The 25444-nt window shown below is 46.6% G+C and overlaps 3 protein-coding genes across 10 annotated transcripts in view; 1 reads left to right on the plus strand and 2 right to left on the minus strand.

Moving 5' to 3' along the window:
* Nucleotides 1-25444, minus strand: part of LOC104641987 (transcription initiation factor TFIID subunit 9) — a 189992-nt gene that overhangs the window by 157656 nt on the left and 6892 nt on the right. The gene's annotated exons all lie outside the window — the stretch shown is intronic.
* On the minus strand, nt 1481-4901 carry PDZD11 (PDZ domain containing 11). Its single transcript, XM_075763007.1, has 6 exons — nt 4753-4901; nt 4518-4601; nt 3810-3866; nt 3351-3449; nt 3134-3194; nt 1481-2474 (listed from the first exon to the last, which is right to left on the minus strand). The coding sequence occupies exons 1-6, from the start codon at nt 4837-4839 to the stop codon at nt 2440-2442; spliced, it is 423 nt and encodes a 140-aa protein (XP_075619122.1). The 5' UTR covers nt 4840-4901; the 3' UTR covers nt 1481-2439.
* KIF4A (kinesin family member 4A) lies at nt 4884-24675 on the plus strand. Of its 8 annotated transcripts, none has more exons than XM_075762998.1 (31): nt 4884-4995; nt 5300-5442; nt 5555-5669; nt 6311-6501; nt 6792-6884; nt 7570-7736; nt 7987-8081; nt 8292-8411; nt 9549-9724; nt 10303-10364; nt 10909-11044; nt 11567-11625; nt 11830-11935; nt 12628-12693; nt 12997-13182; nt 13841-13944; nt 14222-14366; nt 14862-14972; nt 15733-15816; nt 16413-16526; nt 16776-16931; nt 17147-17241; nt 17693-17822; nt 18528-18698; nt 19071-19178; nt 19964-20041; nt 20131-20232; nt 20831-20992; nt 22319-22456; nt 23094-23279; nt 23847-24675. In XM_075762998.1, the coding sequence occupies exons 2-31, from the start codon at nt 5320-5322 to the stop codon at nt 24036-24038; spliced, it is 3771 nt and encodes a 1256-aa protein (XP_075619113.1). In that variant the 5' UTR covers nt 4884-4995; nt 5300-5319; the 3' UTR covers nt 24039-24675. The 8 variants fall into 8 exon arrangements, with proteins under 8 accessions (XP_075619113.1, XP_075619116.1, XP_075619115.1 ...); XM_075763001.1 differs by having other exon boundaries at nt 23157-23279; XM_075763000.1 differs by having other exon boundaries at nt 22337-22456.

Here is a 25444-nt window from a genome sequence, read left to right on the forward strand (position 1 = left end):
AGCGGGATGCCAATGTCATTGACGTGCAGAGAACTGATGCTGCGAGTGTCACTGCAGAGAGGAACGTTACTGATGCTGCTCAGGCTCGTCCAGTCATTTACAGTAAGAAAAAAAAATCTCTTTTCTCTCATGAAGTGACTGCGTGGATCCAAGCACACTGGCCTCGCTCAGCACACGGGCAGCCTGTACCGACCTGGCTGAGTTCTGCCGAGGGAGAGGAGCTGTACAGTACGTTTCTCGGGTGTAACGCAACACAGCTTGTTCTGGGGCTGTTATCATTGCTCCAAAAGGTCAGGTTACCTGCAGTCCCTCTGCCAGTCTGCTTCCCTGGCCAGGGAGTTATTCATTGACAAACTAAAGCTGCTCCAACATTCATGACTCTTGGCCTCTATTTTGCAAGTCACTAAGAAAAAACGCCAATGTTGTTGGACCTGTTGTTTTCCCAGCAGGGATCGGGAACTACCCATCTGTCCCTCCAGTCCTGGAGGATGAAATAGACTGTAGTGGCCAGTACGAATCCTATTACTGCTTTGTCAAGTCAGATACCTAAGAAAGACGTGAATGTGTCTTGGGAAAGAATCCACTCTTTCCTGTTCACCCACAGCCAGTCAGCGCAATTACCTCTGAGTAATGGCAGGGAGGGAGCTGCCCTGGGCAGGGGAGATCTTCCCGGAGCTCCTGCGAGGGACTGCTCTGAAGCAGGATTAAGGCTGAACACCGAGGTTGTATTTGCAGTCCCCTGTGGAGGGAGTTGAAGCCTGATACGTGTGTTTGATTGATTGCTGTTTTCCTCCAGGCAGAGCGTGCGGTTGGTTTTTGGGGCCAGGGACTGAACATCAGAGCACAACAGGGGGAGAAGGGAAGATGGAGCAGTAGGAAACGTGGCCTTGCTGCAACCTGAACATCCTCCTTCCCCAAGGTGTAAATGCCGCAAAACTGGTGTGAGACCAGAGAGGTGAACGTCCCACCTGTTTCTGTAGAAAAGCTTATCTTACCTTCTCAGGGTGTTACAGTGGGGCTTCCACGATGCTTATTTCCCTAGTAGAAAAGCTATTATTTTTTTTATTCTGAGTGAAAGTCTCTTTCCTAGTGTATTTTATTCTGCTTCAGCCTGGCTCAGCTTTCTGCCCAGCAGCTGAGCCAAGAGCAGCCCAGCTGGCAGTGCTGAAGGGTCAGGGCTGCTGCCCTTGGCTGTCTCAAACAAGCGACAAAAATCCTCCGTCACAGCTCTTACTCCCGGCAGTGCCGAAACACTGCTCCAGGCTAATCAAGGGCTGACTTCCATCACAGTGGAAAAAACACCCTTAAAACAGAGCTGCACCTCGCGTGGGCCCCACGCTTTCCTCCTGCATGCTGCAAGGGCAACTGGAGCCGACCCCTGCCCCAGCTGTGCGCCTGGCCTTTCCTCAGGGTGGTGCCAAGGGTGGTGACCAACAACCCTTCACGGAGACTTCCTGAGTGGGAATAAGATGAAGTCTGCTTGCTGTACTCGTTTTATTATTTCAGTTATTACAGATAAGTGGAAAACACCACACAGAAGGCCAGAGCGAGGGCTGTCCTGACGCCATTTACGTGACACTACCACACATTTGCACCCAGATTTGCTGATCACTAGCACGTTTCATCTGTGCTCTCGCAGCGCAGGGCACAGCGGCCTTCCTCCCTGTTCGGGGAGAACAGGGAAGGGGAGAAGTTTACCTCAAAGTGGACACAGCAGGGATGGGGCTGTGCCAAGTGAAGGAAGCAAGTGAAAACCCTTAACCACACTGGAGGAAACCCGGCCAAGTGCCCACAGCAGCTCAGAAACGTACTCCAAGCGTCTCAGCCCAGTGTCATTGGGGTTGTTAAGCAGCAGAGGTACAAACGTGCCTCAGCAGAGTAGTGTAGCTAGAGATGTGCAGAGTTTGAGTGGATTTTACTTCTGTTCCTTGAGTCCCAAGCAAACCCGGTAGTGAAGAGCAGAGGTAGGACAGTGAAGAAGGAAAGAATTTCATGTCGCCAGAGAAGTGAACAGGTTGATCTCTTGGAGGACAAAGGCCATGCTCTGCTCAAGCATGCTCAGACCCTCTCAGCCTTACATCTAGCAACAAGGGTTGGATCCAGAACCAGCAGAGCACTGATTTAATTTCGGTCCTGCTAGAAGAGAAGCATAGATCTTGCCAGAGAAGCTGCCCTCCGGTACCCACTTCCACATCAGCTTCTTCCAACACCCCGTTCAAGGAGCACAGACTAAAGCCTCATCCATCTTTCAGCTAAATAAGAGTCTGGTGGCATCCCTCCATGCAGGAAGCAGAGCTGATGCCTCTGCAGCCAACAGGACAGTTGTACCTCCAACGACAGCTGAAACTTGATGTGTCATCTCACATGTTGAGGAAAAGGAGTGGAGAGGGGTTTTGCAGGAAGGATGGCTGCTCTGGAGACCCAGCAGACAGCTGCCTGCTAGTGAACAGTTCTTTCCTTCTGTCTCTGGTAATCTGGAATGGAAAGAGAAGGCAAGGCTGAAAGAGCAGAGAGGCAGTCGCTGACAGCAAGGGAGAATTAGCAAAAATGTTAAAGGCAAACATACATTCTGTTTATACCTCACTAAGTAGAGGCAGCGTTTGCTACTCTCTTGGGTAGCAGCTGGCTTTAAAATAGCGTATTTGCACCCCAGCCAGTCATTTCAAGTTATTTTAGAGCATTTAGAACAAAAGTTTGTTTAAAGACCTCTCTTTCCCAGCTCCACATTTTTCTTCTTTCTTCATTTAAGGGTCAGTTTCCATTTTATGAAGAATCCTTATTTGGCTTGACTTGACCTCTTTTTTTTCTATGTTTTTAAGGATAAGTACCTACTTCTACAGCTCTAAAGTTAACCCTTCCATTCAGCAACCATCCCACCTTGCAGTACTGTGTTGCTAAGCCCTGCTCTGCAAGTTTTTCTTTGTGGACAGCTGAGGCCACTCCTTACTGTTTTGACTTGGTTCGTGTCCTTATCCCCAAATCAAAGCCCAGTTCTTTCTGTGTTCTTTCAGTGTTCTGATCTGTGGCCTTAACACCGTCTGTGACCACAGACTCATAACTGCTAAGCTCAGGTGGAATCTTCCCAGGGAGAGAAGCTGCTAGGTGACCGGACTCAGGGCTAACGGGCACTTACTGTAGGGGAAGTAACGCACGCGCATGGTGATTTCACGGGCTGTCTTCAGGATCTCCACAGCCTGAAAGCAGAAAGAGTTGCTTAGTGACCAGACTGGAGGATAAGAGGAATGCATTGGTTATGTGGTGCCACCAGCTGAGAGGCTGGAAGGAGATGATGTGTGCATGGATTCCCTGTCCTGTCCCTGCTCCAGCAGCTGGGCCGCAGGAGTGCTCACCTTGCTGTGCTCAATGTCCTGGAAATCCACATCATTTACCGAGAGCACCTGGTCCCCTTCCTGCAGCCCAGCTCTGTGTGCGTCCGAGTCAGGGATCACCTGCGGAGGGAAGAGCAGAGACAGCAGCAGTGACTCTCGGCACAGCCGGTGCTGCAGCTCCCCTCCCGCGCGGCTGAGACAGCCCAGCCCCAGAGCCTCCCCACGGTGCCCATCCAGCGTGCCCACGTGGGACTGGGGAGGACGGGGACTGCAGCGCACCAGCAACGTTTGGTGGGCTGGGGAGAGATCAGGAAATGGTGCAGGACTGCCTGGTTGCCGCTTGGTGCGTGGCAAATTACAGCTACGAGTTCAGAGGTGCACAAAAGGCATGTGACAGTCTCCCTGCACGCCCAGCTGGCTCAGCAACACCCAAGGGAACAGAGAGAACACAGGGAGGGAACGGCAGCCGCGCAGACACACCTTCGAGATGAAGATCCCCAGCTGCGAGGCTTTTCCTCCCCGGATGTTGAAGCCCAGCTGTGAGAGAAACCGGTAGTGAAATGCAGTCACCCGCTTTGGCCCAGGCCCCTTCCCACGGGATACGTGTCTCTTCCAGATGGAGCAAAGGTGTTGGTGCTGCAGCGCTCAGCCGGACAGCAGCAAGCACCGGTCCTCTCTGCTATCTTCTATGGCAATCTCACCCCAAACACCCAAGGACTGCTGCTCCCTGTCCCTTGTCAGTTCCACGTCACGGCATACCGCGCTTCCCTGCCTCATCCTGACGCTCTCAGTCATATGCTCCGATTCAGCTGGTCCTGTGCGGAGCCCAGAGTTGGACTCCATGATCCTTATGGGTCCCTTCCAGCTCAGGATATCCACCAAGCTCTCCGCTCCCTCTGTGGCGCGGCCCTTCCCAGCAGGGCAGGAGCCATGCCTGCCCTTTCCCCGCCCGGTCCCTGGATGGGGACGGCACCAGCGACCCGCCAGCCCTCCGCAGTTAAACTGCTGCGGGACGCTGCCAGTCGGGGATTATTATCACCCCGCAGCTCTGCCGGCGTCCGCATCACCCGGGTTTTGCCAGGGAAGGCGCTGGGAAACCACCGCGCCGAGGACACCCGCACCTCCCCACGGGGCCCACGGGGCTGCGCGGCGGCACCCGGGTGGGTGGGGGGTTAAGCGGGGTCTCACCTGCGCCCCGGGCGGCTTCTTCAGGACGATGGTGCGGGGCAGGAACTGGGTGAGCTCGTTGTTGTAGTCGGGGTGGTACACCCTCTGCAACGCAACGCCGCGGCGGCCGTCAGGCGGCGGCACCCGCCGCGCACCCCCGGGCCGGGCCGAGCCGAGCAAAGCCGGGCCGCGGTCCCCGCCGCTCGCCTGCCACCAGCCCGGGCCACCACCCCCCCGCCCCGTCCCCTCACCTCACCTCATGCGGCGGCACCCAGGCGGGCGGGCTCTCGTAGGGCGGCAGGAAGACCACCGGGAAGTCGTCGTAGGGCAGCCGGCCCTCCATGCTGCCCCGCCGCCTGACGGGACCGCCCCGCCCCTCGCCCCGCCCCGCCGCGCGCCCTGACGCGCAGCCCCGCGATTGGCGGTTACGGCGCGCGGCCCCGGTTTGAATGTTGGCGGTTGGCGGCGCCGCCATCGCAACGGGCAGCGGCGGCTCCAGGTGGGTCCCGGCGCTGGGGAGGACGGGTCGGGGTAGCGCCGCAGACCGGGCCGGTGGTCGTCGTACCATTCCCCTTCGCTCGGTGGGGCCTGGGCGTCGCGGGGAGCCTGGAGGGCCTGGTCCGTCGCTGGGCGCGGCCCGGCCGGGACGCCGGTAGCGCGGTCTGGGCGCCTCACGGGCCTAGGCCCCGGGCTCCCAGACCCGGGGGTGGCGGGCCGCAGCGCTGGGCCTCGCCAGGGCGGTACCCACCGGCAGCCGCGGGCGCTGCTCCCGCGGGGCCTCACCCGGCTCCGCTCCTCCGCAGGGCGGCTACGGTGACTGAAAATGGTGAGGGAGGATGACAAGGTGATCCCGGTGCGTGTGGCGCTGCGCTGCCGTCCCTTGGTGCCGAAGGAGACCAGCGAAGGGTGCCAGATGTGCCTGTCCTTCGTGCCGGGGGAACCGCAAGTAAGGGAGCCGGGCCCTGCGCCCGGGGGCCGCCGTTGCTTCCCCCCCCCGCGCCCCGGGGTTCGCCGCCGGGGCAGCGCGGTCAGTGCTGTCCGTTCTGTCTCCTCCGCAGGTGGTTGTAGGTAACGATAAGTCGTTCACGTATGACTACGTGTTCGATCCTTGCGTTGAACAAGAGGAAGTCTTCAACACTGCTGTTGCCCCTCTCATACGGGGCATCTTCAAAGGTTTGTGGTAACTGAGTTCAGGCTCTGCTTGAAAATACTGGAGGTTTCAGTGAGCTCAGCTGTGTGGAAGAAGGGGCTGCACTGTTTGATTCTCCATTCTGGCTCATTTCTTCTTTGACCTTCTCAGACAATAAAATCCTGTGCTATCTAGACACTGACTCCAGCCTCTAGTGAGAAGTATCAGATCTTGCCTGTTTACAGCCTGTTGAGGGCTCTCAAAATGACTTGTGTGTGTTCACTGGGTCATTTTGGTTCCCGAAGCTATTTATGTAAGGCAAAAGATTTTATCAATAATCGGATGAATTGATAAGCATCCTATACTGGAAGCTGATGCCGATGCTGCGGTGGAGTTGGGATGACAGAACTTACGCTGTTTCTGTGACTAACTCTAGTAAAGCAGCAGAACAGACTTTAAAAAAGAGCTGGAATAATAATTTTGTCTGTGATTTGGGATGCTTTCTATTGACTTTTTTTTTTTCTTGATGTTGCTAACTGTGGCCTGCGTGTAAAGGTTCTGTAACCTGACAGTGAGGGACAGGGCTTCTTTGGAAGGATACTTTTACTAGAATGCAGCTTTGTTCATGCCAGTTTCTTCTGGTTCCCATGTGGCTGTCTGATCCGGGCGCCCTTTGTTCCCCTAGGGTATAACGCGACCGTCCTGGCCTACGGACAGACAGGATCTGGAAAAACCTACTCTATGGGAGGTACCTACACTGCCAATCAAGAGCACGAACCTAGCGTGGGGGTCATCCCACGGGTAATTAAACTGCTATTTAAGGAGAAGGAGCAAAGGCAGGATTGGGAATTCGTCCTCAAAGTTTCTTATCTAGAGGTAAAAGTTGTTTTGATTTTCAAGCTATTCTAAAGTTATAAATTGCAGATAAAGTGAGCTTTAATGAGGCCACCTCCTTCAAGCAACAAGTATTTATTAAATCAAAGCCTAAGACTACATAAGGTCTTGTCAGGAACTGGATTCTGAGTCCTAGGTATCTTTCTCTAAAGGTAAAATGAATAGAATGTCATGCAAAGTTAGCCATGATTTCAGCATAACTATACCTTTCTTTACGTGAATTGTTCTCTTGTGAGGCTGCTAATTCTGCGCTGCTGTTCTGATGTTTTCAGATCTACAATGAGGATATTCTAGACCTGCTGTGCCCATCGAGAGAACGGTCTTCTCAAATCAGTATACGGGAAGATCCAAAAGAAGGCATAAAGGTCTGTTGCCCTGTTAGATATGGGTGCGGAAGGGGGTGATGTGGCTTGGGACGAATGTTTCGGTGAAACAATGGTCTGACTCCTTGAGCACTGCTTTATATTTGTGCATATGAAATTATCATAACTACTCATTCATGTCAAAATTGAGCTGTTGATGATCCTTAAGTGCACTAAGAGTAACAACAATAGGGTTAGACCCTCATGACAAAGTCACTTGTTGGCTTTTTTTTGAATACCTGCCTCCGCTCTATTCACACGAGTTCCCCCCATCAGCTAGTGTTCCCCTTCTTCTGCCTGTGACTGGCACAACTTTCAGCTCCCAGCTTGGCCGGGGCTATCTGAGGGCAGCTATGAATTTCTCCAGAGTACTGAGGAGCTCTGCCTCTGTCCCATAGCCCAGCTGGCTCTCAGGCAGGCACAGAGGAACTTGGAGTGTGTGTATGTAGGAGCAGGATGAAGGAGAGGTGATGCCACTTAACGTTGCCGATACGAAGTTCAGAGCAAATTTTTGCTGGGGGAATCCATACCAAGCCTCTGGCTTGAAGTGAGGCTGGTTCTTGTGAAGGCGTATTTACACAGGGACTTCGCTTTGTCTGCTGTAGTCTAAGGCGGAGGATAATTTTTCTGATGTAAGTTGGGGTGAAGGGGAAGGAGAAGATAAATAATGTTTTCTTCCTGGATACAGATTGTAGGGTTAACAGAAAGAAATGTCACCTGTGCCCAAGATACTGTATCCTGCCTAGAGCAAGGGAACAATTCCAGAACAGTGGCCTCCACAGCAATGAATTCCCAGTCCTCACGGTCCCACGCCATCTTCACCATTTGCGTTGATCAGAAGAAGAAAAATGACAAGTAAGTGTGATGGTACAGCCACTCCTAGCAGCTGTTAGGAGTTAGACTTACTCCAAATCTCATAGTCTGGTGGTTCTCTCTTGGTCTTGGATGAACTCAGCTGAGCTACTCTTGAGGCAGTTCCTTTCTTTGGCTGTCTCTGGTATGAAGTGTACTTCCAGCCCAGTAGCTCAACTGTAGTAACCACTGGACTGCTCTTTCCTAACTGTGTGTTTACTTGAGAGAGTAAAATAGTCTATTTCTGCCATAGGAACAGCAATTTTCACTCCAAGCTACACCTGGTTGATCTTGCTGGCTCTGAGAGACAAAAGAAGACCAAGGCTGAGGGAGACAGACTAAAAGAAGGTCTGTAGGAAAAGGACTGGTATAGCTTTGGTTTCTTACCACTTTTGAGTTAATAAATTGGGTCCTCGTCAGGAAAAGCAAAGCAGTTCTTTAACCTTTATAATGTGGGGTTTTTTTAACATTCTTAATTTTTTTTTTATAAAAGGAGAGGAAATGACCAGTTGCTAGCTGTTGAGGTAGCTCTACTCACGGTCATCTGTTTGTATGCAGGCATCAACATAAACAGAGGTCTCCTCTGCCTGGGGAATGTCATCAGTGCTCTTGGTGATGAAAATAAAAAGGGTGGGTTTGTCCCCTACAGAGACTCAAAGTTAACGAGACTGCTGCAAGGTAAGAGACAAGTGATGATAAAGCCTAAATCTACAGATGGACTGTAAAAGACAAAGTAGCAAAAAACCCAACAGTTCCTCTTCTGACTGAAGCTAGGCTTCTTCTGTACTCTTTTCATTTTTAGGTCACAAGTGCACTGAGACGGACTCATAAATGAGTCCTGCTCTTTTGCAGTCCCTATGTGATGGGAGGAATCTAGACAAATCCAGTTTATTTTTGGGGGGGAGGGAGAAGGAAGCTGAGAACTTAAGTCTGGAAGCAGAGATCTGTTCTAACCTGATTACGGCTACTTACTGGAGTTTATCACAACCAGAACGAAGCCCAAGCTGTCTGTGGTCTTCACTGTGCACGTCATGTTTGCTTTGTTTTCTTAGTCTGAATATCTAATCTTTGTGGTACTTATTTTCCAGTAGTTGTGATGATCTTTTAATACATTTTTATCTATTTTTTTCTTTAGATGGGCATAGCTGTAGTAATGCAATTTACTGGGATTTTTTGGTTGTTAAATAATTTGGTACAAAAAGTTAGGCTCTTTGGTATTTTCCATATCTGAAAATATCTAATAAAAAGACACTGGATTATGCAGAGCTAGATGTTGGGTGCTTTTTCTTCTGATTAGAAGCTTTCTGTAGCCGTTATGTGTTAGTGTAAAATCAAAGGATAAAATGCCATCCAGCTCGATGATCTGAACATTTATGTTCTTAGTCATTAATTCTGTCAGTTGGAAAATATTGTGAATTCTGATGTTTGGATATCCGTGGAGGTCTTGAATATTCCTTTGTGGGAGAAGGGAGAGGAAAATCTGAAAGAACTATGCCAGAAATGGCACACAGAAATTATAGTAATTACAGACATTAGTCAACAGGACAAGATTACTGTGGATTCCGATGTGAAATCATTGGTGCTTAGAGCTGAGACGCAATTTTGGGATTTTTTGTTTTCAAAAAAAAAAAGCTCTTTAGTACTGACTGGGGCAGAGGAGAAAGTAGATGATAATGACAGATAACTACAGCTAGCTATTTTCTAGTTGTAGTATGGAGCTGCACTCATGTGGTCTTAGATATCTTAGTGATGATATTTTTCTAGTCATTCTTGCTCTCTCTCAAAGCTTTGATTGTGCCTTGTTTTCCTTCTCAGATTCTCTGGGTGGTAACAGCCACACTCTCATGATTGCCTGTGTAAGCCCAGCAGATTCCAATCTGGAAGAAACTTTAAATACTTTGCGTTATGCTGACAGAGCAAGAAAAATAAAAAATAAACCAATTGTCAACGTTGATCCCCAGGCAGCTGAGTTGCATCATCTAAAGCAGCAGGTATGGCGTGCTTTCCTCATGTGAGAGGAGCAGATCTAGCCTTCTGGCACTAAGCTCAGTAAACAGCAAGCAAAGCCATAGGATGCCTAGCTACACAAAATATGCAAAAGATGTTCAGCATGTGTTTCTCCCTCTCTCTCTCCTGAGATGACTGTGTAAGTGCTGTAAAGGGAACATGTGAATATGTTTTATAATTCTACAGCAACTGTTTGATGCTATAGAAAACTTGTAGAATTAGTGTGATTTTTTTTTTTACATTTCCCTTCCACTGATTAAATCATCACCTGCCCATTAGGCTACAGGCAAAAATAGCAATACAGTGATGGTTGCCTTGCTGACATCACCTGCCTATGTCCAGCACAGAGTGGGAAGAGAAGAGCATTCGTATGTTGCCAGCTTCAGAGGGAAATAAGTTGCGGTTGGTTAAACCCAAAGCTACAAGTGCCCTAGGGTTAACTTGAGAGTTAACCAGGCTTGCTGTGCTTACACGACAGTATGCACACAATACAGTCTTTCATGCTACCTCTCCATCAAGTTGCTATACGGGAGAGATTTACAAGTAGTAATTGTCTTTCTAGGTTCAACAGCTACAGGTGTTACTGCTGCAGGCCCACGGAGGGACCCTTCCAGTGTCTATCAAGTAAGATTTGTAGAGTAATGCTCAATGTAACTGATGGCCATCGCATGCCAGCAAAGGCTCTAGATCTCCTTTGCTCCAGACAGTGCTGTAGAGTGAGGGCAGAGCAAACTGGTTGCCTTCTAATAGGATCTGGACAATTTTTTTCCTCCTTCTTTTCTTTTTGTCATGCTGAAATTCCATGCATGTATGTGTCAGTTTTGTAGCAAACCCCTTAAGACTGCAAAAATCAATTGTAGGAAATATGAGAAGAACTAGGCAATGTCTCCGAAGTATCTGTTTCTCAGACTCATCCATCCCTCTATTATTCACTCCTCTACATCTAAATGTAGGGCACCTTCATCTCTGTTGTTATTAAAAGCACAAAATGCAGGGAGGAGTTGGATTGTGTAGGTGTTCTGAGGATGTTTCAAAACCCAAGTACGGGCAGTACTGCCACAACCTATATTTATTGTAAGCTATTTAGGAAACTTGGAGGTAATTTCAGTGCTATTATAAACCTCTAGCAAAGTCATGTTCACAAGCCAGCTGGTCCTTAATATTTCAGTAGTATGGCACCTTCAGAGAATCTTCAGTCCCTGATGGAGAAGAACCAGTTGCTAATGGAGGAGAATCAAAAGCTGAGCAGAGGGCTGAGTGAGGCTGCTGGTCAGACAGCACAGATGTTGGAGAGGATCATCCTGGTAAGGTTCAGCTACCCAAGAAGAGCTTTAAATTGCATGACTTCTCGTTTTAGCTGAAGATTAATCAATAGCAGCTCCTTTATTAATGGCATGTTAGGAATCTCTTTAATGTTCCTTTCACATTTATTTCAAGTCTCTAGCTATCAGGTAGTCAGAACCAAAAGCCTTCCAGAGCCTGTCAGAACATATAGATCTAGTGACTTCAGTGGGGAAAAATAGACCTGAATCTTTCAGCTATTCTGTTGCTTTAATGTTTTAAATAGCAGCACTTGTGCGTGCAGTCTCTCTCTCTTCCCTCTTCCCACTCCCAAGCTCCACTTTGTTTTGATTCAGTGCTGTGTATATTCTTGCAAAAAAAGGGTGTTAAGTCTAAACAAACTAGTAGCAATGACCATGCAAGATCTTTCAGTGCATTGATTTACCACAGACGGACAACATATCTTTTGCTACAAATAAATGAGCTGTTTTCTGGTTTCTTGTCTTGTTTTTCCTACAATTCAGTACAATTCTGACTTTTCTTAGACAGAGCAAGAAAATGAGAAGATGAATGCCAAACTAGAGCAACTTCAGCAACATGCTGTGTAAGTCTGTTTCTGCACTCTACTCATGCTGAGGAAACGTTTTTCAGCATTACATGTTTGTGTTGGGATAAACTGGATACAGTCAACTTGTGTGTGTTCATCCAGAACTCATTGGTATGTTTGGTGGGGAAAGATGTTCCCTACTGGCGTGTGTGACACAAACGTGCCATGTAATACGGGCTTATTCCCACATCTGCATTGCAGGTGCAAGCTTGATCTGCAGAAGCTGGTAGAGACTGTGGAAGATGAGGAACTAAAAGAAAATGTAGAGGTGATTCGTGATCTGCAGGAAGTGTTGGCTCAGTTGCAGGTAAGACTGAATGCAGGGAGAGAAGAGTGTGTGCCAAGCAAGTTTGCTAATGAAACCTAGGGTGGCTGCTCTTATCTGCAGAGCAGGGGATTCCACTCTGCAGAAACCTTCCTTAAGGAGCCCAGGAATTACAAGTATTAAATGACTCTTGATATCCACTTCTAAACAAGCTGTTCTGCTGTGCTTTTAATGCTGCAGAAAGGCCACTTGTGCTTAAGTGGCTGCAAGTGGTGGGGGGGGAAAAGCAGAGTCTCCGTAGAAGAATCTGGTAGTGGGAGGTTAGCATGGATTTACAATCCAAAAGTAGGAAGGAGAGTTATAAACTCTGGTAGTTTTAATGAGCAACCCAAACTGCAGGGACCTGAAATTGTTAAATAGAAGTTGCTGAATCTTTGTTTAATTGAGGAACTTCTCTGTTCTTCCTCGCTAGACATCCCCCCCTGTTCCCAGCTCTTGTGAGGAGATGGCTGCCAATGCTGGAGCTCAGGGAAGACTACAGTGCCTTGTCTAGGAGGCAGTATGCTCACCTTACTAAAGGAGGAAGACAATGGCACCCTCTTTCCAGGGAGAGTTTTCTAGACAGAGGAGACTAACATTATACTTTGTCATAATAGGCCAACAGACTGTTATTAGCTTTGTTTTACTTCATCTTTCATTTTTTACTAAAATTTTCTTCTCTTTGTCCTATATAGAGTGAAAATGCTGCTGCAATGGAAGCTGCTACAGAAATGGCAAATTCTGAACAGGATGCTACAGCTGTAAGTGAGGGGAGTCCAGCAGTGCAGACCTTACTGGGGGCATGCTTTAGCCCCTCATCACTCCTCTTATCTGCATCCTTATGCTAGTTTTCCAATATCAATGTTTGGTAAATAATATGTGTCACTTTTGCATGTGCTGCCTTTCTATGCTCTTATTTGCTCAGTGTGTTCAAGATCAATAACTTGTTCTCATTTCTGAATACCTAATTTTTTTTATGTAAAAAATGAAGTGTTCTGCTGAAACTGTGATCACATAAAGAGCCTTGGATTGGCCTCTCCTGCTCATTGCTGTGTCTCCTCCAGGAAGCAGAAATGGGCCAGGATACCAAGAGGTCCTCAGATGACTTCAGCACTCAACATGCCCTCCGTCAAGCTCAGATGTCTAAAGAGCTGCTTGAATTGAATAAAGCCCTAGCTCTGAAAGAGGCACTTGCCAAAAAAATGACTCAGAATGACAGTCAGCTGCAGCCCATTCAGTCCCAATACCAGGTAAACTCTTCTGAAACAATTCGTGCAAGGATGTGGTCAGTTTATTTTTCCCAATTAATGCAGTCCCTCCATGCTGAGGAAGGAAGGGAGGAGAAGATCTATCCTCTCATGAGCATGTTCTTAATGAGTCTGTTTCCTTAAGCTGGGTCACTGCCCCTTTGGGCATGGGGCAGGGGTTAACTGCAGGTGTCAGTAGAGAAGGTGGGGGGGGATGACCATACCCAGACATTAACAAATAGTGCTACCACTGGTCTTTTCCCTGAAATAAGCTGTTAGCCACTAGCTGTTCTATGTGAAATGGGTTTCTCCTGCTTTTTACTTGAAGGTTTGCTTGGCTGCACCAGGCCAAAATGCAAGTATTATTAACTCTCATAATAGAGCCAGCTGGTTTCCACTGGTCATTAGCTGTACTGGAATCTCCCATCTCCGAAATTGTTCGGTCATAACTTTTAGTTTGTCACAATGGTTTTGTGGACCAACTAAGATTTCAGTGTATGGAGGACTAGCCCTTTTGACACTCGTACAGCTTTTTAGACAAGGTGGTTTACAGGCTCTTGGAAAGGAACGTGGTTTCTCAAGGCCTCCAATCTTAAAGCTTTGTCTCAGAATGGAGTTTCAAGGCTTTTATTTGGAGGCTTACTGCTCTTGTCCTTTCTAGACTAATATCAAGGATCTGGAATTGGAGGTCAGCAGTTTACAAAAAGAAAAGGAGGAGCTGATCCTTGCTCTGCATATGGCAAAGAAGGATGTCAACCAAGCCAAGTAAGAGTGATGATGCAAGCCGTGTGGCGCTTAGCACTGAAAACTGTGTTAATGTGCCTGTGGAAATTCACTGCGCTTACTATTTGTAAAATCTCTTACTTGGATGCAAACGCATCTCTTTAATGTAGCACGGAGCTGTATGAATTGCAGAGAAGCCTGATAGGGGCAGTGGGAAAGATTGCTTCTTTTAAGGTGTCTCTAAGGTTGGAGAATACTTGTTTGAAAATAGCAGTAATTTGGGGTGGGGGACTGGTTTTAAAGTGTGATTTCTTTACAGACTGAGTGAAAGGCGTCGGAAAAGACTTCAGGAGTTGGAAGGGCAAATTAATGAGCTGAAGAAAAAGCTGAATGAGCAGTCAAAGCTCCTAAAGCTGAAGGAATCTACAGAGCACACAGTCTGCAAACTGAACCAGGAGATCAGGGTAACTGACCCTAGCATACAGTTCTCAAGCTTGCTCCAGTGTAGACAAAGCAGCTTCCAGACAGAGGACACTCGCTTTCTCTCTTGTTAGACTGAGAACGCTAGTTTTTGGCAAGATGTCCCTTTGGCTACATGACCACAATTGCTGGTGTAGTAAAATAGGCAGGAGGCTACCAAGACTTGGAGGAATAGAAGCTGTCCTAAGTTTCTTCTGGCTATTCCGATGATTTATTGCCTCAGTTGAATCACTTGACTTCACTTTGTACACACGTGTGTGTACCATGTATGTGTCAGTCTTCCCTTTATGCCTTAAAAGATTAATTCCTAGGTTTTAGCACTTTAATGGTGTCCTTAGGCGTGTAGTCTGAGTGGGCAGCACACTGTGGTATTTCCTGTATGCCACCCCTACCCCTGCCAGAGGCACTAGGGGAATGTAGGCTGAAACTACCCAGAGTGCCACTACGGGACAATTCTTCCAGCCATCTCTGGTTTTTAGGAAATGAAAACCCAAAGGGTACAGCTGATGCGCCAAATGAAAGATGATGCTGAAAAATTCAGGCAATGGAAACAACAGAAGGACAAGGAAGTGATCCAGCTGAAAGAACGGGTGAGCAAACAATAAGCCCCCAAACTGTACCTACCTCCCTCTGAAGAGTGAAACAAATCATTAAAGTGTTTGCTGCAAGGCTTTGTTTGACTTGCCAGCATCTGAAAAACATCTGGGGAATGCTTTGAAGATAATATTAGTTCACATGGCTGCCACCTTTCACTAGTTGTCATAAATTGACTCACTTGTGTCTGGCAGTCTTAAAGCTATCAACACAGTCGTTGTGATTCAGCTTTAAAGCAGAAGGCAAATATATTTAAGATTTTTAAGTATTTAAAGTTGTAGGATTTGGCCACAGAATGGGAGGTATTTAAACTTTCAAAGGAATATTGAATCTGCAGGTAAACAGAGTTGTTAATGAAATCCAGCTGGCTTGTAGCATTCAAGTGTAATGGACAGCAAACATCTGTACCTCTTGAGTTCTGGTCTCACAGGAATTCTCACTGTAAGAAGTTCGCTCCCCAGTGCTTTGGGACACTTAAGTCTTAAAGATCTAGTTTGCAGTCTCTTCCAGCCTTCAGGCTCCTAAACCTTTTTGACAGCTAGAAGGGGCTCTGTACTTTGCACTTTAAGCCTAACAGCCATTTGTTCTCAGAGGCACTACATGGCTTAAGCTTGTAACAATCAGTGAAATTATTATGAAGTATTTGCATTGCAGAACAGTAAATGTAATTATTCTGTTCCAAGACGTGTGAAACTGGCTGTAGGTATGAATTGTGACATGATTTTTTCCATCTGTCTTGACACTATTTCCCTGCAGGATCGCAAGAGACAGTATGAGCTACTTAAGCTAGAACGAGATTTCCAGAAGCAGGCGAATGTACTTCGGCGCAAAACAGAGGAGGTAAGGAGCCAATATCTGCTAGAAACTCCTGACAAATTCTTGAAGGTCTGCAAAGTGTGGTTGGAGGTTGTAACAGGATATGCAGAAACTTCTGAAAAGCCGTTTGGAGGTCTGGAAATAGGTGCTTTTCCTTCTGTAGAAAAATACCATGCTTCTGTCTTGTAGCCCTTCTAGTTAAATCTACTCCATAAAGGCTAAACTACCCTTTGAGCATCAGGCTGCTGTGACAATTCTATTATAGACACCCAAGCTACAAAGTGTAAATGAGCTTGGGTGGTGAGTATTCTAGATTGCAGTTCAAAATTCTTTCGGGATGGTTGTATAGAAGAAAGGCATCTTGAAACCATCATTTTGGATGCTTTCTTCTACCTTAAAGTCTAGAAGCAGATTCTCTTTAAACTGGGAATTTCAGCAAAGAAAATTAAGTCTGGGACTTTAGTCTTCACTTAAGACTAAAGTTATTCCGGTTTTATTAACTTTGCGCTCTCTTTTCATTGTCTCAATGTCTGGCTTGTGCTGTGAATACCTCATGTTTTCAGCCATTGCAAGTTACGTGAAGTGACTACTGTTCAGCTTTTGTGTAAAATATTTTTCAGGCAGCAGCTGCTAACAAGCGCCTGAAAGATGCTCTGCAGAAACAACGGGAGGCTGCAGATAAACGGAAGGAAAGTCAAAATCGAGGAATGGAAGGAGTTGCTGCACGAGTAAAAGTGGGTAACGATGTGTTGGCATCCCAACAAACAATGGGCAAACTTAGCTTAACTCAGTACTGCTGCTGGGTTGGTGACTGGAGAGCAGAGGGGAGGAACATGCAGTTAAATAATCACATTGCCTCCCTTAATATATAATTTATCTGTGGAGGCATTTCAGAGAAGGGCTCAATCCTGAAGTTGAGACTATAGTACAATGAACCACTATACTGGTTTTTGGTGGGGCTGTGTTTTTTTTTTTCCCTCCAGAGCTGGCTTGCAAATGAAATAGAGGTTCTTGTTAGTACTGAAGAGGCTCGACGGCACCTTGCAGACCTTTTGGAGGACAGAAAGATCTTGGCACAGGAGCTCCTTCAGCTTAAAGAGAAGAAAGAGGCTGGCGAAAACCCACCTCTAAAGCTGCGGGTAAGAGAGGGGGAAATGCCACTTTCCCTGTCCCACGCCTCTGGCTGTGCAGCAAGTACTGACCCTCACTCTTATTCACTCTATAGAAGCTATAGAGAGAGAGGCTTTTGTAATAGTATGGCTCCTCTTTGCTGAAATGTCTGTAAATGAAAGCCCAGTCTTGCCTGCATTTCTTCATCTATTGTTTGCTTCTATCCATTGCTCTAATTCTTTAGAGACGCACCTACTCCCTCACAGATTTTCAGGCGTCAGAGATGGACCTGTCTATATCAAAGCAGATAGAAAGCCTGGAGACTGAGATGGGGCTCAGGTAAGGCAGTACAACAAAGTGGATTTGCACTTGCCTCCATTTTTTTTTCCTCATCTCTATGTACACCATTTCTATGAAACAGAAGAGAAAGTAAAATAACTTATGCACTGACACTAAAATTATGAAATAAGACCACGTGGCTTTCCTAGTTTGAATTTTTCCAAAATGTGGGGATATGAGGACACTACTCAGTCCCTAAGATTGCTTTGTTCTCAGCTGTTTGTGAGCATCTCTCTGTGTGAGGGAAACACTGCACTTTTAATTGGAAGTGTGGAGGGGAGGAGAAACTCCCTGGTATAAATAACATGGTGAACTCTAGCTGCCATATTAAAGTTTTGACTGTTTAATGTGAACTATTTTGTGTAATATTCTGGTAATGGTAATTTTAGCCCAAACGCTGTCCCAGGTTTTCTCCTGTGTTGTAACCTCAAATACGTGTGTTCTTCCAAAGGAGTGCCCAGATAGCGGATCTACAGCAAAAACTCTTAGACGCAGACAATGGAGATCGTGTGAAACAGCGTTGGGACAGCATTGCAACAATTCTAGAGGCTAAATGTGCTTTAAAGTATCTCCTTGGAGAGGTAAATTCTGAATTTTCCTATTTTATCACTAAAGACAAAGGCTCTGAGTGCTTAGCCAGGAATGAAAGGAAGTGAGTAACGGGCTGATAGCAAAGATGAATTCAAGTAAAGCATTGTTGTACTGAATGAGGTTTGTTTCCCTCAACTTCCGATTAAAATATTCTCCTGATCATTTTTGAGATTGAAATCCAAAAAGAACAGGGAAGAAGGAAACAGAATAGACACAGATCTGGAGACATCAGCTAAAGCTGTGCTTACAGAAGGCTTGCATGGGAATAGTAAAAGGGAAAAGAGAAATTTCGGAAGTGGAAGAGAAGAGGAAGTACCTAAAAATACAGTACATCGTACATCAGTCCCTGGTGCTTGGAAATTCAAGGAAAAGAATGAAGGAGCCACTTTAGGAGAGCATTCATTTTTGGAGGTCTCCCCAATACTCAGATTTAAAGTGCTACAGGAAAAGAGATAAATCTAGAACTGTTATCAAGACTTCCTGCTCTCTGTTTTGCACTTCCATGCTGGCTGTCAGATGGCTACCACTGGATCTCCCATTTAGTCTCCTTGTTGCTGATGGTCACTCCAGCTCTTAGGGCGGTTGGAAGTTAGGCAGAAACGCTTTGCCTTCTGACTGAAGCGTGTCTGCTCCAACAGACGTTCTGCAACATGGGACTCATTGACCCAGGCGATCTTCCTGCTCTTGTCTTTCAGCTGGTCTCTTCAAAAGTGCAGGAAAGCAAGTTAGAGAGCAACCTTCAGCAGACTAAAGCCAGCTGTTCAGACATTCAAAAGATGCTGATTGAAGAGCGAAACCACATAACGGAGATGGAGGCCGAGTTCCAAAATCAGCTTTTGGTGCAGGAACAACACCACCAGGAAAAGGTAAAACAAGTGATAGAAATCTTGAACTCCTGTGTCTTGGGCCTCTGATTCCCAGATCAGCTCAGAGATAAAGGCAAAGGACGTGTGCTGAGACCACTCTGTTGCTGTGTATCTGATCAAGATTTTTCAGACTCTTGCAGAATAGTTAACAAAAGCCCAGGAAGTCTCCCTATTCATCTTCTGTCCTGTGCAAGTTGATTCAATAACTTCTCACAACATTTTACACCTGAGCACGAGATAACTTTTTAAAGTAGATCAGGGCAGAATTCTGCTGGAAGTGGCAGAAAGAATCTTTCTGAAATTGTCAAGGCCTTTGCTTGGGCTGCCAGGTGTCTCTGTAGGAATTCATGGCTGTTTGCTATTTGCCTTTAGGTTCTGTACCTGCTTAGCCAATTTCAGCAAAAAGAAGCAGCAGAGAAGAAATTGGAAGACTCGCTGAATGAGCAAGAGAAACAGCTGCAAGAGCGACTCAAGTTCCAGGTAGAGTGTCTGAATGAGGCTTGGTGGGAGTGTGCTCGCTGGGGCTACCTGTTACTCGGAATAGTAGCTTTAGAGTGAGGAAGATGCAGAAGGACTGATAGCATTTCCATTTGTAGCTAACGTTGCTCGATTTGGTTGTCTGCAGGGGATAGTTGCTATACAGATTTGAGTAAGCCCGTGGGTTTTCTCTTATGTATCTTCTTCCATTAAATAAATGTAAATGCAGCCGTGAGTCGTGCCACAACCTGACCAGCTCACACAAACTTCTTTCATGCTCGGAATACCTTTAGTTAGGATATTCCACATGTTGTTATTATTAATCCTTTGCGAAGCACAGCTTCTGCTATGCTATCAGCAAAGAGTGAGCTTTACTCTGGTCATATAAATGTGTTACAAGCTGCACCATCTACTCTCGCTAAGAGAGTTAAGAGGTACAGCAAGCTACTGTGGAAGGGTGAGTTCAACAATGTATTAAAGCAAAATCAGTCCTAGGTGTACCTATTTGGAGATAAGCCTTAGAAATAGAGCGAGGTTTAGATCTTAAATGGTTACTCTGAGAGGATCACATTCTCTCTCTGTTGTGTTGGTAGTGTTATGCATAAAAAAAAAAAAAGCAGTAGCACTAATGACTTTCCTGATCTAGAAGGGGGAGCTGAACTCCTGTTGGAGAATACAAAGAAACCCCTCTGGTGTTGCAAGAAAGATCCAAATAGCAAAATCTATCCTAAACAACTATTTGTGCTACCCCCACGTAAGCCTACAGCTTTCATCTTTCTTTCAAACAGGAGGAAGAGCTGGAGAAAATGAGGGAGATCTGTGAGAAGAACCAGGAACTTCTCCAGGAAAATGACATTCTTAAACAGGTAGAGATCTGTGCAGACATAAGTCATAAGAGCCTCTTGGCAGTAGGGTTAATGTATTTTGCAAAGCTGACTTTTGTCCCTCTTCACAGAAACTACTACTCCTCCAAGTTGCCAGCGGACAGAAGCTCCGTCACATTCAGCAAATGCCATCTGAGTCCCCAGATTCTTCTTTTGATTATATTCCACCCAAGGTAAATATTCTGCATGCCAGTTTTCATACTTGTGTTGTACCTGGGTTCTTTTGAAAAGTTAGCGTTGGCTATTAATAATCTGGGTTTCTTTCTCCCAAGTTGATTTTTACAAGGCATCTTGCTCTGCTGATTGAAGTAGGCCTGGTCTCTACTTCAGACAGTCCTCAGGCTGCCTGACGCTGTATCTTCCTTAGTAATCCAGGTGCTCTCTGTAGCACTTCCAGTCTCTGAATCACAGAGCAAGACATCTATCCGTCTTGGAAAACTTAAGCATGGCCTTGCAAAAGTGCCAAATCTTAGTGCTGGGAGGAGTAAATGATCTAGAACTACTTTGCCAAGACTGTGACACAAATCTATTAATTTTGCAAGGATTTGTAAGCTATATTTTTTTTTACAAACTCTAGCAGTTTAAATCAACTGCTTGAATGAACTTCTAATCCCTGACAACTTGATCTTTTGTCTCCTCCCAAATCCTACAGCTGCCTTAGCTGTTCGAGAGGAATGGGGCTGTGGTGGTGGGTGACTGAAGAGCCTTAACGAAATGTAAACCCACTGTTACTTCTTCTGGGGTCTCTACCCTTGTAACTTTTTTGTGTAGCCAAAGACTCGCCGGCAAACAACAGCAAAACCTCGTGCACTGACCCCAGAAATGAATGTGGAAGAGCTGTTCTCTGATTCGGGGGAGTCTGGAGGGGAGACGGAGGATGCAGACTGGGTTCCGGTAAAAGCAGTCAGAGGAGGAAAGAAAAGCATGATTGGGGTAAGATCCAGTTACCTTTGACTTGTCATTACCTACAAGGGAACTGCTTGCCTGTATCCCTGAGGATCTAGTATGTGTGTACAGAAGAACAGCGAGATTGTAGTGTCTCCGCTGTTCTGAACAGCCGTAATGTGATAGTGCTGTTGGCATTGGTTATTTATGATCTGACAGGAAGGGCAACAGTTACCTCTAGTCAGCAAGACATTCCTAAATAGTTTTTCATTAGGTCATCTTCCACTGTGAGACATGTTCTGTCCTGCTACCTGGGGCTGGACTGGCCTATGTGCTCCAGGCAGCAGCAAAATAGCAAGCGCTAGCAGCAATGGTATTCCTTCAAGGAGCCTATTTTAGGGAGGAAAAGGGGTGGCCTGTCCTGGATCCCTGTGTACTGCTGCCACTGTGGTGTACTGTGGCTCCTCGTCCTGACAGAAGCCTCAGCTTCCATCTTCTGCTGGGCTTGAAGCTTTAGCCTGCTGCTTAGTTAATTCCCGATGGGATGGAAGAGATGACTTGAACGTGCTCACAGCACAAGTCGCTGTGAACCAATGGGTCTCTTTGGGCTTGAATTGCTAGGAAACTAGAGCCCTGTTGTGATGTGTTCTTCTGCCCCTTTCACAGCAGGGTAAATTATTACCCATCTCGCTAATGAGTGACTGTGAAACTGTCAGCAGTTACCACAGAGAAGCTCCTGAATTTTAAGGTCTAGCTCTAGTTCCTTTCACTGGAGCTTGCCAACCTGATAAATTCTGAGCTGCAGTACTATTGGTTTGGGTTTTGGAGAGTTCTTCTGGGCTGCCTTGCAGGGAGGAGGGTTTGTGCTTGATGCTGGCTCTTCTGAGTTCACTTATATAGCCCAGTGGAACTCCAGTGCAAATTACTACTCAGTTCAGACCTGTAGCTTGGAGCAGCTGGTCTGTGCAGTCTGCTACTGCTTCGCATACCCAGGCTAGCAAAGAGATTCATTGCTTTGAGCCATGAAGGTCCTAAATTGGGTCACCCCCATCAGAGGGAGAGCCCTAGGTATGGTGACTTGGGTTTGCCGCCTCATGCGAAATGTTAGCTTGTCCCGCTGATACAGGCATCCTTCTGGGTAACTCGAGTCAGGGACCGAGTAACTGAAGATGCTTATTTTGAGGATGCTGAAGCAAGAGATGGCTCTGGAGGTGGAAAGACCTTGTCCCTTTTCCTGGGATGCAGGACTGACAATGAAACAATGAAAGGCTTGTGGCAACTCAGGGACGGTACTGTCCTTTAGATTGCTTCAGTTGTTGACGGCTGTGGCGAGCTGGATGCAGTCTGTAAAACACTGCAGCTCTTTCTGCACAGAACTCTTCTCTTACTCAGTGTTCCTGCAAGGGCCGGTGTGGGAATAGACAGTGTGGCTGCAGGAGGCAGAAGGTGGGCTGCACGGAAGGCTGCAGCTGTGACTCTGCAAAATGCAGGAACAGAGACCCTGGCTTTCCGGTGAGTAGTGCCGCGTTTGTGGGAGCAGAGGAGCCTGCACCCGACATCCAGACTACACGGTGTCTTTAAGCAAAGCTGGATGGATGGCTAAGCAGTTTGGCTATTAGTGTGCGTGCACAGTTTGCCAAGCTAAAGCATGTGTACCTTTTTGAAACACTTGTAAGTGTCACTGTAATTCAGTGTTTATCTGTGGTAACTGTGTACAAAGCTTTCCACTGCAGTACCAGGCTCTTGCACTAAACAGAAATTTGCCTGATGTCTTATGTCACGTAGATTTCCTGCTGCCAGTTGTCAGCCATGAATCTGAAGACAAACAATTTAAGTCTGTCTCTCCTGCTTAGTAAATAAGAATTGTCTTTTGCTTCAGATGAGAAAAACTAAACTTATTTTCGGATTATTTTTTTTAAGACTGGAAGGGATAATTTAGGGGGTTGTAGCATCAGGAAGGTTCATGAGCTACTGACGTTCATTAGAACTCTTGCTAGAAATGTCTGCCTTACTATGGGAGATCTTAGATCCAAGAGTAATTCTATAATTATTGACTGGTTTATGAAACCAGTTGCCTGACAGAGGCTTCTTACATCCTGTACTATGAATTGGAGAGAAGGTGGCTTAGGGACTCCTACTATTTCTTCAGCTGTTGGTGGGGAAGGACGGGATGGATATTGTAGAAGTGCTTCAAAACAGTACTGCCCCTCAGGATGCCATGCTATGCCAGGACCAGACGAGGGACTCTGAGGGTTCCTTCAAACTTGAAGACCCCACTGAAGTGACTGCAGGAGAGACCTTCTTCCAGCCAGTGTGCATCACACCAACTACAAAGGTACGGCCTAAAGCTCTAAGAACGAACACTGGTTCTGAACGTGCACACACCTTGTTTACGGCCAGTGATGTATCTTAAAGAAGGAAAAAATACCTGAAGATGATAGACTGCTACTAGAAAAGTCTAAACAGACTACAGCTGTCAAGCCAGCCTGTATTTAAGTTTTGAGTGTGCTGAATTCTTAAGTTTTCAGACTAAAACTTTGTCACAGAGGCTTGCCGTACTTCCAGCAATGAGAGAGGCTGGTAATTGAGGAGCTCGTAGGACAAAATTACACTGTCTGTGTCAGCACTTAGTGTTCTTAAGCCATTACATACTCTGACATCGCAGCTGTAATTTTGCCTCGGCTGAATGAATTCACTTATCCCACTTGTACCCTCTGCACACTATTCCAAACGTTGTCTCTTCCTGTGCAGCCCATGAATTTGTCTTTAGAATTTTGACTTGAGTAAAATTAAGCAACTCTGGCCTGGCAACTTCTGTATGTGCTGCCTCTGTGCTCCAGTGCAGGCTGGCTGCTTCAGGGCAGTGACCAACTCCAAATTGCCTTCCTTGCCTGTCTGATAGGTCCTGAAAGAGATCACAGACCAAGATGTGTTCGTGAAGAAGCCCAGTGCTGCTCCTTCCGTCCTTGCGAGAGATGAGGAGTCCCAAGAGAACCAGATACCAGAAACATTTGTAAAGAGAAAGAAGAGAATGCTGAGTAGCAACACCAGCTTTTTCTCTGGCTGTACCCCTATCAAAGAGGAGCTTGACTGAGGAACCCAGATGCTGCCCCATGACCGGGTTTTGCTGTGCTGCTTTAGACCATGTTCCTGGTGATGTTTTTTTTTTAAAAAGTGTTGGGATCTCTTGCTGCTCCTGCCTTGTGCCTGTCCTGCCTGGCAGCTGCTGGCATCAGCAAGGGAGTCAAATACTAGTTCTTGCTAGATTGTGTCCAATTCTCTGTAAATATTTGTGTGTGTGGGTCTTGGGCCAATGGTAAGAAACTTTTTCCTCTGGAATTTCTGTAGTGAGTGGAGGTGATTATCCAGGTTGCTCATTCCAGCTGCCTTCCTCATCCTGAGCTGTGAACATACCAGGTACAGTTTTAATCCATAATCTTGAAAGAACTTTGTGTTTGCACTGGAAATCTGGGTGCTGTCTCTTCCAATGCAGCACGAGGAACTGTTCCAAGCTGCCAGGCCCGATCCACTGGTGCGTGATGGGGAGGAGGCACTGTCTGTAGTCTTAAACCAGCTAGCATCTACTAAACGGTCAGTGTTTCTGTACCCTCTGAACTGCTCTGTCCCTGTTCAATGAAGTTAGAAACTTGCTAGCTGTATGTGAATATTGTAGTAATTTTAACTTGGTTTTGTAGCTTTAATAAAGTAACTACTCAACCTCCTGACTCTTACATTATTGTGTACAACAACTCACTGCCGTTAAAATGGATCTCAAAACTGTTCTGGCAATTGCTGTGCTGGCTGCCAGCAGGACCAACTCTAGCCCAAACTGCCGTTCTTTCCCTTCCTTGCTGCTGTTGCTTCTTTTGAGTCACAGTATAAAGAAAAAGTGACATGTTTGGGGTTTTTTCCCCTCCAGTGGTAACAGTGATAACCTAGCCCTGTGCTGTGCGGGTGGCTGCTGGGTTAGCACTGAGAGCCCTCTGTTTATCTGCCTGGGCTTGATGCAATATTAATGATTATGTGGCTTCTGGCATGGTGCAGGCTGAGCAGGCTGTTCTGTTCAGACATGCCTTTGATAAACAGCAGAGGATAACTGCCTGGTCTCTATTTGTTAAAGTTAGTATCAACAGGAGTGAGCGATGTAACTTTCCCTCCATTCTATTACAGGCTTTTTCCTTTTAGGAGGAGGGTCAGAGCAGAGCTCTCTGCAAACTCCTGTACAGATGTAGTAGATGCTGATAAAACTACACTAGGAGCTCAGTGGTGCCTGTGAAAGCTGCACCCCTAGCCAAAATCCCACAGAGTGACCTATGGCCCTCTCTATAAAGAGCTGGTTGATGACTGCTCTTCTACCTTCAGGCATCTTTCTACTTCCCAAGCCAGTAAAAGTCCCTGATAGTTGAAACAAACATTTTCCAAGGTGATTTAAACAAGCCTGTAACTCATGATGACTTCACTCAACAAAAGGGCATCCACCTCATCCCACAACCCTTCCTG

Source organism: Balearica regulorum, chromosome 11 (genome assembly GCF_011004875.1).
Source record: "Balearica regulorum gibbericeps isolate bBalReg1 chromosome 11, bBalReg1.pri, whole genome shotgun sequence".
Taxonomy (NCBI): domain Eukaryota; kingdom Metazoa; phylum Chordata; class Aves; order Gruiformes; family Gruidae; genus Balearica; species Balearica regulorum.

Coding starts and splice junctions, on each gene's coding strand:
- PDZD11 (XM_075763007.1), bottom strand. CDS start 4,839: ATGGAGGGCCGGCTGCCCTACGACGACTTCCCGGTGGTCTTCCTGCCG. Junction 4,602..4,752: donor CCTGGGTGCCGCCGCATGAG/GTGAGGTGAGGG, acceptor GTTGCGTTGCAG/AGGGTGTACCACCCCGACTA. Junction 3,450..3,809: donor TGGGGATCTTCATCTCGAAG/GTGTGTCTGCGC, acceptor TTCCCTCCGCAG/GTGATCCCTGACTCGGACGC.
- KIF4A (XM_075762998.1), top strand. CDS start 5,320: ATGGTGAGGGAGGATGACAAGGTGATCCCGGTGCGTGTGGCGCTGCGC. Junction 9,725..10,302: donor TGCATCATCTAAAGCAGCAG/GTATGGCGTGCT, acceptor TTGTCTTTCTAG/GTTCAACAGCTACAGGTGTT. Junction 16,527..16,775: donor GAGTTGCTGCACGAGTAAAA/GTGGGTAACGAT, acceptor TTTTCCCTCCAG/AGCTGGCTTGCAAATGAAAT.